Here is a 16984-nt window from a genome sequence, read left to right on the forward strand (position 1 = left end):
CAGATCCTCAGCGCGGAATAAAGATTGAGCGTAGTGTACTTAAAAAAAATCGAAATCAAGAGTGCTAAGATAAGTTAAGCCCTGCTCTACAGAGATACTGTGAGCTGTCAGGATGAGGGAAGTGTCGTTGTTTGGGACAATGCCTTGTAGCAATGGTAAAGGCAATAATGTAAAGATACAGGCTTTGCTGAGGCAGCAGGAGAGATTATGTTCCACTGGCCCACTCCAGTAGCACGTAAGGGTTTTGCCTATTTTTGAGACTTTTGTCTCTTTATCAACTGTCCCCATAACTGAGCTAGATGCATTTTTTTCTCAGGGGATCAGATTAATTATGCCACAGCTCAAAGAACTGGAATCAAGAGTACTTCAAAGTAGTAGGAGGAGATTTTTTGCACTCTGGCAAAATAACTTGCCAGCTTGTAGTGAAGCAAAATGTGTTGTCTTCAGGGTATTTAAAGGTAAACTTTTTCGATGGTGGGAAAGTGATTAGAATCTTGCAGGAAATGCTCTCTGCTGCTCTGTGTTCCTGGGGTAGGAATTCCACCATTTAGAGCTAAACCTGTGTGGGAATTCAGCTGGGAGATTGTGTCATGTTGATTGAGTAACAGTTAGGATGCATGCAGATAGTGTTGCATTGTTCCTTTGCTGGAGCTGAAGGTTAAAATTTCCTTCATGAAAGGACATATTGATCACTCCTTAAAATAAGAAAACGGTAAATAACTTTCAATTAAGAACGTCCAAACTGCTTTTAAGTATTGCAATGAATATGTAATAAGTAAATTTCGGTAGCTGTAAAGTAAGTGACCACTAAATAAAGACTTAATTTCTTGTAACTGGAAATTAAGTTAAATATATGCCCCCCGTTTAAAGCTAAAAATGAGCAAGTAGATAATGATGGCAGGAATGACCAGATAAGGGATAAAGTTTCTTAAACAAAACAACAAAATAAATTGAATGGAAGAAATCCAGAAATCAGAACTGCTCTGTACATTCCTGCTCCACAACACTTTTTAGATTGAAACAGAACTTTAAATATGTTGAGTGTTTTTTTCCCCTCTTTTTTTTTTTTTTTTTTCCCCTGGAATGAGAGGATTTGTCTCTGGGAGACAGCATTATTTAATTTGCTATTTACTGGACTTCATTAGTAAAATACTTAAGTCCTGGATTGCAAAGAAACTGCTCCTTGGAGAAAGCTTAGAGAAAACTCCTGTTATAGGAAATTAAATCAACATTGTCCATTAATCATACTGCATGTCAACCCCCCAGACCTCTCTTGATTGTTCTTGGTGAATGTGAGGAACCATTAGATGTGTGAGGTCCTTAAAGGTCTGAGTAAGTCAAAGGGGAAGAGTTTAAAAAAATGCCACCATTAGCACATGAAAGAGACTTCAGAGTGGACAGAAGAAAACATTTGCTGTACAGGGCTAGTTACATTTCTTAATTTTTTCCCCTTTTTTCATTTATTGTTTTCTTCCATTGTTAAACAACAATCCAGATGTTGTGATCCAAACGTTAATTTAATTCATCCTGAAGTTTTTTTCATTAACCCTTTTTTGGGTCGTGTTACCAGTTGCAGTTGTATGGGATAGGTAATAATAGAGGATCTTTGTAATTTCCATGTTAGTGATAAGTAAATGAACTTCTAAAGCTAAGCTAATATGTTTTCTGGTATCTTCCCTGCCTTGAGTAACACCTTGGTTATACATTTGCCATGAAGGTATTATTGCTGACAGAAGCATTTTTTCAATTTTGGGAATTGTGAAAAAGCACGTTTCTTTTTTCAGGCTTCCTGGAGTCACACTTCTGTGGCAAATGAAGGGGGGGGGGGGGGGGGGGAAATTCAGGAAATGGGGAAAAAAACCCCAATCTTGTGCTGGAAGAAACCCCTCTTGCTGTAAAACATCTCTTCTAAACCTGGGATTTTGAGGGCTTTTTTTGTTTGTTTCGTTTGTTTTTTGTTTTGTATGGTAATCTAGGAAAAAGGTTTAGTATAAATAAAGTTTGCATAAAAAGTGTATTTCAACATTTATACTCACTTTCACAGTGGTGTTTTTTTACCTTTATCATAGCTGAATATTGCACCCTTGTTTTAGCTGGTTATCATTATGGAACAAAACCACTTGTTACTGCACGTGCTTGTAGAATTCGGTACAGGGAAATCATTCTGATCCTCTTTGGTAGGTCTGTGAAAGACTTGAGTTTTCTCCCTCTTGTGGCATCCAGTTGTGCATGCTGGGGGTCTTTGTGCAACTGGCACTTTTGTATACTCAGACAAAAGAGAAGTATACAAAATCCTGTAAGCAAATACACCTTGAAAATGTGGATTTTTTTTTTTTTAAGGTAGTTGAACTGGAGATGTTTTGGGGTGGTAGGTAGGATGTTGTATGTGGGAGAAGAGAGACAGCTGGGTAGATGTTGCACTACTGTGCCTTGTGTCCATTTCCCAACTTTCTCCCCTGTATATTCAAGGTGCAGGGAGGACTGTACTCACAGCCTGCTGCCCAGCTCAGTATGTGTGTGTCTATATTTACACATGTATATACACACTATTGGGAGAAAAATAGGATGTCTTTTTGATCCTCTTTGTCTTAGCCTAGCCCAGCATTTCTCCATCACAAGTGTACCTCCTACTGTGTTAGTACTTTGTGCTCATTGTTATTTTCATGATAATTGCTAATGGCCTAATTTGGCCTTTTCCCTCTATTCATGTCTTGGCTGCCTTCTTACAGCTTCTCACCTGCCTTTGTTTAATCTCTCATAGTTTCCCATCAGCCCTTGTTGCCTGGGTGATAATCACTTTCCTTGGAAATGTCTATCTGTAGCACTCTCTACCAGCTGTTCTTGCTGGAAAACTTTTCTCAGAGGTGGCTTGGATGTATAAAGTCTCTGTGTTATTCAGGCAGAGTAGACAGGCCCACAGGGGGCTGTGTTTGATATCGCTGTCATGATATTCATCCTTCTCCTTCAGAACTGACTGCCAGATCTTGCTTCCAGCCTACCCAATCAAATACTGAAGGAAAGCACTAAAGCACAGTCAAGTTGTTGGACAGAAAAGTGAACTGCTCGGTGTGATTCAGATTGCAGGCACGAGTCCAGGCTACTCCAGCTGACCCAGCAGTGCCTACACCTCCTTCTTTCCCTTGAGCCTCCCTGTTGGAAGATCTGTCTCTCAAAGGTCATCTTCCCCCTTGCTGGAGCTGCAGGAGTCTGCCAGTGGGACCTCAGAGCCTGTGTCTTGTGCCCCTGTGCAGGGCAGGAAACACTGCCTGGAGCATCCACTTGGGGCAGTTATTCTTATTTCCACTTCTCTAATAACACGTGTTCATCTGTGTGCTAAGAACACATGCTGTGCTCTTCCAGCAGTTTGTAAGCATTCTTATGAGTGCTCACCGTCCCACGTTACACATGTACCTGGAACACAAGGAAGAGAAGGGCCATTTTCATGGACTGCTCAGATACCGATAATGATGGTTTAAGCTCAGCTTGAAAACATCCCTGCAATCAGTGACAGAACTGAGCTGTAAATGTCCAGCTATCCAGCTTTTCATTCAGTCTATTAGATAACAGCTCCCCCTTGAGGGAAACGTCTTTTGTTAATAAAGGCATAACAGTTCTGGGCTAAGTGGAGTTTTTTGGGTAGGGTGGAGGGTCAAAGTTTCACCAGGCTTGTGAAAAACAAACTAGAACAAAGTGGACTCATGGTGGCTGTGCTGAATCCTGACCAGCTGCCAGGGCTCCCTTGCTGCCTTGGGATGTTGTTTAGCTCTCAGAATTCATCCAAGCGCAACCCAGAGCACAATAAAGTAGCCAAAGCTGGCACTTTTGGAAGAGAACACCCCACATCTCGTGTACCTGTCTCTGTGAATTTCCGCTGCTGCTCTCTGTGCTTGCACACTTCTGACACTGGTGTCAGGGCACAGGGATGTGGTGGAAGTGGCAGAGGGAGGCAGTGGCAGGAGTGAAGGGTGCAGGCTGGCTTCTTTCAGCAGCAGCACAGCTCATGCTGCTTTAAAATGCTCATCAAACTGCAGGCTCAATGGAGCATTTGTAAAACTGAATTGATGATGGGAAACCCTTTTAATTGTACAGAGGGAGATAGTTAGCTAAGAGTTAAGTAGCTGAGTGTTTATTTTACTTAAGCAATCAATCAGTCAGACTTCTTTCCACTTTCTAAGTGTTGTATAAACTTCATATGCAGAGGGATTACATCAAGACAATTTTCTTTTTTCAACCAAGATGTTAATATAGGTTGAATTTAAATCTTGAATGCATTAGAAAAGTTAACAAAAATTACTTTCATTATGGATTGTATCCCACTCTTCTGCTCTGTACCTTTCAGTTTATTAATACAATGTTTGACATGTATTAAATGCTTTTTCTTCACAAAACTATTAAATAGTGCAGAAGGTAAGGAAGAAGATTTAAACTATAATTTGTCTGTGGTCACACATCTGGACAACAGTAGCATTGCTTCCTATGAAAGGTGATTTTGCTTATTAAAATAAAGTTAAATATTTTGAAGGAAAATCTAAACCAGAACAAATTCTCATGTATATCATTATGGAAAGTACTTTACAGAAATGTTCTTGAAGGAAAGGACACAATCATTAAAATTCTGCTGTAGTTTCTGCAGAGGTATATTTTCTTTTCCATTTGTTATTGTTATTCTGAGCATCCTTTAAAGTACAATAGTTTTTACCTATAGTAAATACAATACTATGTATATTAAAAACATGTAATCTTGTAACACTTTTCCATGTGGGGAAAGATAACACTTTTGTCATCATGAAACAGCACAAAGTATAAAATAAATAGCAGTAGCTGTGTTGTCAGCCAGAAGAGCAAAAGAATTTCAAAAGTTTGAGGAAGCCTGAAATCCTTCAGGCTACTCTTCTTGTTTAGATGCTTCTTTGTGTGGACATTGAGCATCTTTGTAAAAGGGTACTCAGGCCACAGTTCACTAAGTAAAGGATTTGAGCTCCTGAGAGTATTAGGTCCAAATTCAGATTGCACATGTTGACCTCTTTTACACCATCTGCAGTATTTGTCTGTGAAGCTTTCAAAAGTTGGTGTTTCAGAAACTTGGTCTTAATTAAATAGTCTTCAAATAAACCACTAACATCTATTTAACTAAAAGCAACAACACCATTAACTTGCACAGCTGCTGCCACTAATACAGACTGAGCAGTCCTCCTGATAAATTATCCTGATAAATTATCTTGATAAATTATCAAGAGCAGAGTCTTGGTTTGGAAAGAGATGAACACAAGATGTCATTGAAATACTGTTTTGGAGGAATCAATGCAGAAATAAAAGGTTGTTATAAATTTTACAGTGAAGCAGGTTGTCCTGGCCTTCTAGATGGGTATTTTCAGCAGATTTCAGCATACTGAAAGCACTAAAAAATGAATGTGTGTAGTTTATCAGGCACCTTTTCCCGGTGACAAGCTGTCACTTACTGTGTTCTTTTAATAAATGTGCAAATTCATGTCACAAAACTCATTATGAATAGCTCCTGCCAGTGTGCCATTGGATGTAACAGTGGTGAACATTAGAGCCAAGGATGTTGTAGGGTCCTGGATATTTCTATTGTCATTGCAAATGGAAATTTTCTTTAGGGCATGTTTTAGAAGTTTGGGATGTGCTGTATGAAAATATAAAGGCTAAGAGTAACAGTGCTGCACCAAAGTATTAGAGAGATGGTTCAACATAATCTAAATGTAATTAAAAGGAATACCCTTGCTAAGTGTCAAAGATATGTAACCTGTCAGAGACACTGAAGGGAATGAGGCCTCTAAGAAGATGGGGAGGGAAAAGTGACAGACTATATGGGTATAGAAGAGGTCCTGCAATGCATTTCATGGCTGAGGAAACAGAGCCCTGTGTCCTCGTGCCATCACACTTCAGGTGAAACTGCCTGCTGAGCTAAGGCATTTGAGATGAACTCTTTACAAGTATTGTTAGCTGTCTTCCCTGCTTCCTGCTTTGCTAACGTGTAATTGGAAAATGTTTAGCATTATATGATGGATTTTCAATGAATAGTTTATATTAAAGGTAATGCAGGAGAGAAAGTTCTATGCCAGCCCTTTTTTTTGATTTTTTTTTTCCCTAATGCATCTAGATTTAACTTCAGCAAATGAAGTGTGAGAGTTGTAATATTATCAGTAAGTGTATCAACCTAGCTGGCAGCTCATGACAAATGGGTCAGTTTAGCAATTTTGTTATAAAATTTGTCAGCTGTCCAGGCTTGCTTGCCCCCCTTCCCCTGTATTCAACCAATGAGTGCCAAATTTTGAGCTTCCTTAAGAGGCTGCTTTATTTACACCTACAGCCAGTCTGTTGTGATCATAGTTCAGTGCCCACAGAACTGTGCATGTCCCCTGCACCCCATGTGCAGGCGGGTGTCTGTCTGTCTGTCCTGCCACAGGGCCCGTGACACCTGCAAAAACAGAACATCCCACTGAATGTAACTAATTATAGATGCAGCTGGACAGAGCCCACGCAGCCAATATTTGCCTTAAGAAAAATATAGTGGTGGTTTCCCCTCACATGTATTTTGTTTGTTTTTCCTGTAATGATCGACTTGTTTGACACCTAACAAGTTGAAAGTGTTTTAGTGCAGCTCCTTGTTACCCTCTAAAGGAGGAAAGATCCAGACTGATTTTTACTTGCTCCGCCTGAAACTTTTGCATCTTGCAGTCGTGCTTGCAACAGCGCACATCTTAAAGCTTGAGATCTGAGTCACCAGACCACAGATGTTTTTGCAATGAAACTGTGCACCTCCTACAAAGTCACTGTGGTGCAAGTAATGATAGATAGTGTTTTCATTTTGCTGCACAAAAGGGTCAAAATGGCACGGGGAGTCCATGACAGACTAGCAGAAAATGTTGGTTCTGAAAGAAAATTTATATCATAGCTCCAGGGGAAACTTTGGGCGCTGTGAACAGATTGCCTTTGTCATTGTGTGCAAATGTATTATTTGTAAGGTGATGCTGGATGGCAGGCAGTGCATATGCATGCTAGAGCTTGGTACCTAAACAAATATTAAACCAAATTTGGTGAAGTGCCTATTGCATTTATGTGTATCTTCTGGAAGCATTCCTCTTGTGAAGGCCAGGTAAATTCTCTAAACTTTCTTCCTATTTGCAACCCAGAAATGTAGGTCTCCACTGAGGACATCATCTTTTCAGCCTCTGGCATCTTACAGAAAGGACCTTTTACAACATGCTCCTGCTCCGAGGCGTGTTTGCAGCAGCATTTGTGTGTGGGTTGTTTCTTTCCCCTTTTCCTGAGCCACTGGTATAATGTTTTATTCACCAGCAGCGTTCTGTCACTGCGCAGGGCTCACTGCGTGTGTAAGGGAACCTGTTGTGTGGGGTGGCACATCCTGTTTGGCTCGCTGCATGAATTCTCAGTGGACATGTGTGTGTTAGTAACTGGGGTAATTACAGCTCTGCTGGCTCCTTCGGACACTCTCCCTCCCCCCACGCCCTCCCTTTCTTCTTCCAGAGATGGCCTCTCTACATAATTCCATTAAAGTGATTGTGCTCGGAGGGGTGGACTGAGGGGCAGCGCTCTCATCTTTCAAAGCAGGACCAATGAGCTATGTGCTTTCCACTGGGCAGCAACAAAAGAAAAGGTCTCTCAGAAGAAAAGACGAGCACAAAAGATCAAAATTAGGTGTTTGTCCAGGCCTCTGGTATTGCTTTCAAGTTAGCTTTTGAGGGCTCACTTTGAAAACAGTGAGCCAGGCTAGTTAACATAAGGGTGTCTGCTGGTTTACAGAGCATTGTTGCAATAATATTGGGGGAGAGCTTTTGGCTTGAGCAATTTAACAGTTCTCTGAAATGCAGGAGAAACACAAGGGCTGGTGGCACACCGGGAATGTCCTACACCCGTGAGGAAACAGAAAAAACTTTAAATCCTTGAGATTTGCTTCTCTTATTTTAAAAAAGATTAGAGACCTTTAGATAGTTCTTATTTCCTGGGCTCCAAAAGGCTGAAACGCTGCGTGCTGGGAATTCATCCTGCCCTGGCTGCCCTCCCCCAGCACGTTTCTGTATGAAGCTGCTCTTGCTGATGGTGGGCAGTAGGAGAGGTGATGTTTTTACTGCGAGGGGGTGTGAGGTGTTGTTTGTCCTGGGGCCCTCGAAGGGGACAGCACAAAGCTACAAAAGGGATACAGACCCTTTTCAGATTTAGACAAATAAGCGAGAGCTGTCCAAAGCCGTGGAAAGCCAGACTGTTCAGCTGGATCAATTCGCATGTGTCATATGTTCCAGTTTCTACCAAAATAAACTTTTACAGTGTTGTACAAAGAACAAATTGCTTCGTTTCTACTTCAGTTATTTAGTTTGCAAAGGAAAACATGAGTCTTTGACAGACAGTCTTTGTTCCATCTAGATGTTTAAAGTTACCTTTAAATTGAAAAAGAAGTAATGAGTTATAAAAGATTGGTGATTTGTAACTACTCAAACTATTTTAATGATATATAAAAAGGTTATTTAAAATTTGATCAATTCAGTTGTGCAACCAATTGCATTTCCAACTAATTTAAAGTAAATTAAATATTATTATTTGAAGTTAATAATAATGCTTAGAAATTGCATATCCAGAGCTTCAACAAGTTTTTGAAAATTTGTAGTAGAACAGGGCTGCTTAACCGTGTTTAATTGTTTAATGATATGTATAAATAAGGTAAAAAGGCATTTTTATGGAAAGTGAAATAAAATCCAGTACTGAAAATCTGAGAGGGAATACCTGCTTCAGAGAGGAACAGACGAGAGTCTGGATCATCCTCCTGCCTCCCAGCTTTGTGTTTCTGTTTGATGCGCTTCTCTCTGTTTCCTCTGGTACATTTGAAATGTATTTGCTTATTTTCCTAATAAGTTTCTGCTGTATTTACATAACTTCGCTTCAAAAGTACATTTTTAAGGATAGTATTTCTCAGTGCTCTTCCTTTCCCACCCTTCCCCCTTAATAATTCCCCTGGACCTCTGTTGCTTGGAGCAGACTTTGGCTAGCCCCAGATTCGGTGTCAAAGGCCGTGACCCGATGTCAGAGCAGCCCATGCTGCTGGCCTCTTCTTTGAATAATTATCTGGAGTTTATTGTGTTGAAGGGATGGGCGTGGGGGCAGCACAGTCACCCTGGCAAACCAGACCAATGAGCTCTCCAGCCAGACCACTGCCCAACAATGGACCTATAGGTTACACAAAAAATCCAGCAGCACAAAAGATTAAATTAAAAATGGACATTTGGGCTCAGAAGTTTTGTCCTTAGAACAGCAATTTTATTCAGCCTACTGTGGGTTTGATACTTTTAACTGAAAGGAAAAAAAGTACTATTTTAAATTTTGTATGCAGGCTAGAATAAAGTTGAAATATTTTTCTTATCTCCTTCCCCAACTGTTAGAATTGCTGTACTGGCTGTAACTTAAGTTATTTCTAGGTGTTTAGTCACTGAACTTGGCTTAAAACATCAGGACACCAAACCTTGTTTCTTTTTCCTCTAGAAATGTAGTGCTGTACCAATTATTTTAGAAACAAGAGCAAATCCCCAGTAATTTTAATTTCTATCAATATTTTCCTTTAAAATTGCTGAGAACAGGGACAGTCAAAACAGGCATAAAAGTGTGTTCCAACGGTAAATGACAGAAAAATGTCCATTTGCTTTGGTTTTCTCTATCTTTTCCTCCCACCAAAGAGGACTTAAAATGTCTGAAATCCAGATTGTGGGGTGCTGTCTCTTCTTATCAGGACTGAATGAAAGGCTGCTGGAGGTGGACTCACTGTTCTGGAGGGGCGGAGAAAAAAAGAAGTTCTTTCATGGTCTGACCTCAGATTCTTTCTTAATTTTATCTAGCCCTGACCTGTTGGCTCTGCTCTGGCTCCTTTCAAGGCCTTCAGAGCTTCACAAGCATGCAGCAGCTGAAGGAAACAAAGGCAGGGCTTTTAGGGCTTGCAATATTACACTCTCTGGTAACCTTGGCTAAGTAGCCTGTAAACAGATGCTTTCTGTGAAGCATTTGCCAGAAAGTCAAAATTTTGACTGTGTTGATATCTGAAAACACTTTTTAACACTTCTGGTTTAGGAGTCCTGATTTTGTATTCAATAGAAGCTTCAGCTGAATGAGCAGCTACCCAGAGTGTGTCTTGTGTGTACAACATTTAAAACCTGCTGTTACAGGTTTTATTCTCATCTTTAATGCTGTAAATTTACCTAGAACAGAAGAATTGTATGAAGGCAAATTATCAAAATCTGAATGGGATAAACTGATTTGAAGATAGCGTTAATATGTAATCAGAACATTTGTATTTCTCTTTGTTCTTTTGGGAAGGGAGAATGGACTTATACATTGATCAGGACTTTTCATTGTCTGTGTTGTTAGTGTCATGCTGCATTGGTCTTAGAGTGTTTTAATAATGTAATACAATATTGAAAATGGAGTTTTTGTTCCTGTGAATGTGGAAGTGACTTTATTTTTCTTACTTTGTCTAAAAGTTTGATTTGCAATCTTGGTAATTTAAGAATGAGGCACCTGCATTATAAAGTGCTTCACCAGCTGCAAAGTGATTAGAAGCACTTTTCTGGTTTTAGTTGTTTAACTGCAAATACAGGCATTTAATCTTGGATGCCTCCCGTTTTTCCAGCTGTGTCACTGGAAGTGCATGAGGACACCACCTGGCTGCCGTGAGGTATAACTCTACCAGATGGAATGAGCCGTCCTCTCCCCATGCCACTTTTATCACTTGGGAAGTGGCTTCAAAGCAGAGAACCTTGGGTTGCTTCTGCCTACCACTGTGTATATATTTACTACACTATATTATCCCAGGCTTTGAAAACTAGGCTCTGAATGTTTAATCCATGTTTAACCAATAAATATACATGATTTGAACATACTAAAAATCTTAAGTGTTAGAAAAGAAAATGGGAGTATCTGCATATGAGTATTTCTGACTGACAGCTGTTTTGTAGTTGCAAGTTTCCCCCTTCCTGAAAGGGAAATGGAAGATGTACATAGAAGCAAGGCTGATGGTAGGAGTAAAGAATACTGAATAATTTCACACTGGTGCAATAAAATGTAGATGTTCTAATGAAGTGTAGAGCAGCAGAACTGCTAATAAGTCAAGTCTCAATTCTTTGTGATATTTTTGCAGTTGCTCTGTTTCTCACTCCCAGACAGATAAACAGCTGTGGTTCCCCCTCCATGCTGGGAAATGAAATGAGTTGTCACCAGAGCAGGTTGGAACATCTGAGTGCACTGCAGTGTTTTTCTTGAAGAATCTGTATCTGCTGTGACCTTCCTGTCTGCTGTCTGACAAGCTAAATATAATCTCTAAGATTATATCTCAGGGATGTAGTGAGACAGTAAAATACACCAATAAATAATTGTCATCTGAATTCTTACTGAAATTCAGCTACTGCAATGTTTTATGCTTTTCCAAGTTATAATCCATGTTTTAAATTATAGTTCAACTTAATTTTTTTTGCTCATACTTTCAGTATTTAACCTTGCTCTAGTTTTACCCTGTGGTGTAGAACCTGTTCACAGACTCACAAAATGAAGACAAGGCTCCCTCATGTGTCTCTCTGCTGAAAGACCTGCCACAGTAGGGTCTGCAGGACTCTGTGCAAATTTTTATGGGAGGGTGAAAGACAGGATATGGGATTCCAGAGTATCACCAGGGAGCAGTGACCTACCTACAAGAACTGCCATAGGAAGATGAGGCTGATCCAACATAAATTGCAAACCAGTGATTTTTGGGACTGTATCTGTTTTGATATTTGAAGTTAATCAAAATAAAGCATAAACAGAAGTCATAAGATATGTTTTTTTGCTCTTATTTTATAGGAGTATTGCTATCAGAAGCAATGCCTCTGATGGAACTGTTATTAATGTATTCTTAATGCTAATAGGTTTTGGTTGCACAAAAAAGGTGTATGCAGGAGATCCCTTGGAACTGTGTGAAGCTACTCCAACTTATCACATCTAGTCTGTGATGTCTTTTAAGACAATCTCTGTGTATTCCAGAGGCACTCTTGTAATAGAATTTATGAATTAGCTTTAGTGTGCTACTATCAGCATCACTCCCAACCCTCTGAATTTTACAAACAGTGTAGATTTTTTTGTCCTTTCCACCAGCTGATAAAAGTAATAACAGTAAAAATGCCTATTTAAGACCTGAAGGTGCTGTGACAGTTTTAAAACAATCTAATACCAGCAGCACAAAACCCCCCAAATTATATTTTAACAGAAACAAATTAACTTCAAAAATTCTGCCAGTTGGCAAACAGGCTACAAAATTGTTCCTGTTCACCTTCGGACTGAGAAAAAGCCTTCAACCTGTACACAAATGCTGGCAATTGCCAGAGAATTAATTGAAACAATTCAGAGTTACCAGTTATTCAGGGAAATTTTGAAAATGCAGAGATGAAATCTTGACGTGTGGATTTTTTACTCAAGCTGAATTTATGTTGAGCGGGCTGAGTAAATCACTGCACCTGCTTTGTTTCTGAAGAGCACTGGTTTTCTGTGGAGTGATGTGTTACTCCTGGGTCTGTTATGAGCGTGACTCTTTCCTCCAAGCCTCCTGTGCATGGATGGTACACACTGGATTTGAGAATGTCAGTCGCCAGGTGGCCATGCTCTCCCCAGCCTTTTATCAATGATTTATGTGATTTATGTGTAAACTACTCAAGATACCTGTGCTGGTTAAAGATAAAGCTGCTGAAGTTTGTTTTCTCTCTGTGGATATGTCTGGCTTTGAGTGTTTGATCCAGCTGATGAACTGCGAGATGAAAGAGCTTGTGCCAGGTGTGTATTGGGATTGCCAGTGAGGAGTAAATCATGTCATCAGCCTGTAAATGAAATGTAAAATTGTAAAAAATGCTCCAAACAAACGCTACTTCAGACAAAAAACATTTCCCACCACCTCATAAAACAAATAGTGAGCAAATAACTGTTGGAACTCTGGCAGAGTTTTGGTTACTGTGTTTGGCACATGTTGAAAAAATGATCAACGTGGATCTGCATCTTAGTGTTTTGAACTGGTCTTTCCTTACGTTATGTATGTAGAAGTTTCACATCAATTTCTATTGCTGCTCAGTACACTGTCTTTAATTCTTTTCTATTATCTTTTTTAGATGACTGTAGCATTTAGGCTTTCCTAGGCCAGTACATAATGTACTCCTCCCTCCTTAGTTGATATTTCAATTACAGAAACCAGCAGATGTGTTTAACCATAGATGCCCTAATGTGTGACAGCTTAAAAATTCTGATATTGCTTTTGGCTTGAATTGGGCCTGCTACCCATTAAACCATGGTATCATGAAGTGGAAATAATCTTGTTTTTCAGATGATAGGGACTAATTGGGAGATTCTACTTTTAAAAAGGTTTTTCCATATAAATATAATTCTGCTTGAAACTTCTTGAATAATTCTTCTTGAAACATGCTGTGTTATACAGGAGTAAAAAGAATAGCATTCAACACTGTGCTTCTACATGTAAAATGTTAAGGATACCTAAAGTAAGATTTTAAAAATGTGTTTTTTCTCAAAGACATTTGAATTTTTTGGTGGGAAGTAGATTTTTTTGCCTTTCTTCCACATCCCATTATTCTTCCTTTTTTCCTCAATCAAGTGTTAATGAGGAATTCAGTTTAAAAAAAAAAAAAAAGAAATCCAGTGAGGATGACCAGACCTCACAGGCTCCTCATTCAGCTCAGCAGGGCACTAGAGCTCAGTTATCCTTCATTTCACAGTGGAGATGATCAGTTTTGGGTGAGCACTTTCAAAGGGCAGGGGGTTTTTGAAGGTGCTGGGCAGGATGATGGATGGCCGTGCCTGTCATGCAGTGTGTGCTGGAAATGCAGCTGCGGGCAGAGGGGCAGGGACAGCAGCTCCAGTCATTGCTGACAAAGCTGGGGACAGGGGACTTGTTAACAACAACCTCCAAAGCATAGTCCTAGGGAGGTGTTAAAGGTGTCTTGATCACCTCTGGTTTAGCTGTTGGCTTTGTTCTTGAATTCTTTGGCTGCACGCTATGAGTGTTCCTACCCCAGGTGAAGAGGGAAGGTGTTTGCTTCTTTTCGGAGGTGCACGCTGTAATATTCCTCAACAAAGCACCATGACTTGGTTTTGGTGTATTCAAATCACTTGGGACTTCAGAGAGATTTTTATCATTTTTCCTTTTGGATAAAAGGGCCCCTTTTGGTTGGGCCCAGCGTTCTTAAATTCACCTCGTATTTTTGCAATTTTTAAAAAAGATTGCAATTTTTAACATAAAACATCTTACTATTTTTCTGAATTTTCAATATTACAATTCCATATTTTCTTCTATCACATGCTTAAGATTATTCTGTATGCTTGTATCCATCTCCTTTTTTTCTGATTTGTAATTTGTTGCCTAGGAACAACTGATGTAATCTGTTGTAAAAGTGCTATTGTAAAGTGAAAAAAACCTTCAAAGCAAATGTGAATTTTACTCAATTTAAAAAAAAAAGGTTTTCTCCTTTTTTATCCTTCTACATTTTGTAATTTACCATTGTCTGCTTGTGATGTTAAAGTCTTCAAAAATGGGAATTGCTTCCTCTTGCCTATTCTACCATTAAGATCAACCACATCAGAGAAATACTTGGAATATAATAATCCAAATACAGCAGCCCTTTTGCTTTTGCCCCTATATTCAGATTTTGGTAAAATAACCTTTTGAATATAAACATAAAATACATAGAGATGTTAACTCTACTTCATTTGCAGCTGATATGGGTAACTACAGCACAAAAAGAGTATATATTTCAAAATAAATAGTGAAAGATTTTTTAAAGGACATTACTAGGAAATCTCTCTGCCACCTTTACAGAAACATCCAATAATTTTATTCGGATGGTGTTGCTGGTGCAGTGACTGCAGAGGGAGCCAACTGCTGATGGAAACAGCAGTCCTATTCCTGGTCAAGAAATGTCAGGACTTTGAGCTTCTGTTTGTTTCATGAGAGACCACATCAAATCTCAGCTGAAAGGAAGAAGAGAAAGAGCTTATTTTGAGAAGGGATAATATTATGATATCTTAGGGGAAGGAAAAAAGGCATGAACAAGATCAGCACAGTTATATAATGTCCGAACCTTCCAAAAATCTTAATTAAAAGAAACAGCTTCATTTCATTAGAAGAGGCTATCCCAGTACCTGCATCAATACTGGGGTGAAGTTAACTCATATGAATTGGTAGCAAATGCTGCCACCCTGCAAATCATTGTTGTGGGCAAGGGATTGTTTGCAAATGCAGTTGCAAGGGTGTAGCTGCAGGAAGCAGAGCAGCCACGCTGGTGCCTGCACTCAGCCTCCTGTGGGTGCCCCATGCAGTCACCACTTAGAGAGCTCCTGGCCCCTTCCTAACTCCTTTCTCTGTAGCAATTGTTCACTTGGATCAAGACCAGCATAGCATCAGCAGAACAGAGAAGCAGCAAACCAAAATGTGGCCACCCAAAGTTATGGGGAGATCCTTCCAGCTTGGAATGGTGACCCTCCAGGAGTGCCAGAACCAGCTTTCAAGAAAACATATGGAGGCAGCATTTCCTAGTCAAAGCATTATTAACAATCCCTGTTGTTTCACAGTTTATCTGCTTTGAAGCCTGGAACCAAAACGTTTCCCATTTCTTTGCTGGGTGCTGTCTTGCCACTGCTTTGCCTGCCCTGCTTCCTTACAGCTTGTGTATCCAGAAACAAATGTTGGTCTCTATGGACCCTCCTGCTGTTTGTTTCAACAAATCTTTATTAAAGGTCTGGAAACACTTCCAGTATGCTGAATCATGCTATTAAATGTAACTCTGTAGCTGTGAAGGTGTGGCTTTGTTACAGGTATAAATGTGCTATTTGTCCTACTCCCATTGATTCTGTTATAAACCTTTGCTTTAGGCTATTGTAAGTGAGACTGAAAGATAACTGACTGTTTCTGGGCAAAGAACTGGGGGAATTCACAGGGCTGGAGAAAAGACAGGCTTCCAGGCATTCAGCCTGTCCATCAGTCCACTGCTTGTAGCAAGCAAGTTTTGAAACAAACTTTCAGGAGCATTAATTTGCTATCTGTAGAAGTCCAAACTTTTTTTTTTTTCTTGAGCTTAATTATTCCTTTGCTCTTTCTGCAGACCCTAGAAGAAAGTATCATGTAAGGCTGCTGGCATATAACAGTATGGAAGAAGGTTATCAGGCTGATCAAACAGTCAGCACTCCAGGATGTGTCTGTAAGTGTAGATGCATGAAGAATTTATTGAGAGCTGAGGTGTTTCACGGTCCCAGCAGCTCTGTGTTTTTAACTCATAAATAATCAATTAATTCAGAGTAAAACAGAGAACAAGAAACATCTTATCAGTGACAAATACTGCCTTAGTCATCCTGCAACTGAGGCTCTGAAGCATGTTCATGAAGCACGGTTGAAAAAACAAGACAGCCCAAGCACATTTCCCTCCATCGCTGCATCATCTAACATGATGTATCCTGTAACTTATGAGAGATTTATCTCTTTTTCTTGTCTCTTCTGATAGTTTTGACTTCGCTTTTGAATAAACAAGTGGGATTGCAGAAATAATACAAGATGTGTATTGGGTTAGGAGGGATGTCTAATAGCTTTTACCAGATTCCTGGGTCGGAATGCCAGGTAGTGCTGAGTTAGGGCAGACTTGTATCTAAACTGTGGGCTCAGACCTCTTGATGTCACCAGTATCTGTACCCAGTGCAGCAAATAATTCCTGCTCCTATTTTGTTTTAAACAGCTGTCCGTGATCGCATGGTGCCACCCCCACCACCTCCTCACCACCTCTATGCCAAAGCTAACACCTCATCCTCCATCTACCTGCACTGGGGCAAGCCTGCCTTCACCTCTGCTCAGCTCATCAACTACACAGTGCGCTGCAACCCCGTGGGGCTGCAGAACGCTTCCCTGGTTCTCTACCTCCAAACGTGAGTGCAGTGCTCCTCAGGACCCTTG

General features: G+C 40.0%; 1 protein-coding gene across 1 annotated transcript in view; it reads left to right on the forward strand.

Annotated features, from left to right (window-relative positions):
• PRTG (protogenin) overlaps positions 1 to 16984 on the forward strand; it is a 77155-nt gene that overhangs the window by 48858 nt on the left and 11313 nt on the right. Inside the window, 2 exon segments of the mRNA XM_062501211.1 lie at positions 16146 to 16241; positions 16770 to 16956. Coding sequence (XP_062357195.1) covers positions 16146 to 16241; positions 16770 to 16956 — 283 coding nt within the window.

The sequence above is a fragment of the Cinclus cinclus genome, chromosome 13 (genome assembly GCF_963662255.1).
Source record: "Cinclus cinclus chromosome 13, bCinCin1.1, whole genome shotgun sequence".
Lineage (NCBI taxonomy): Eukaryota > Metazoa > Chordata > Aves > Passeriformes > Cinclidae > Cinclus > Cinclus cinclus.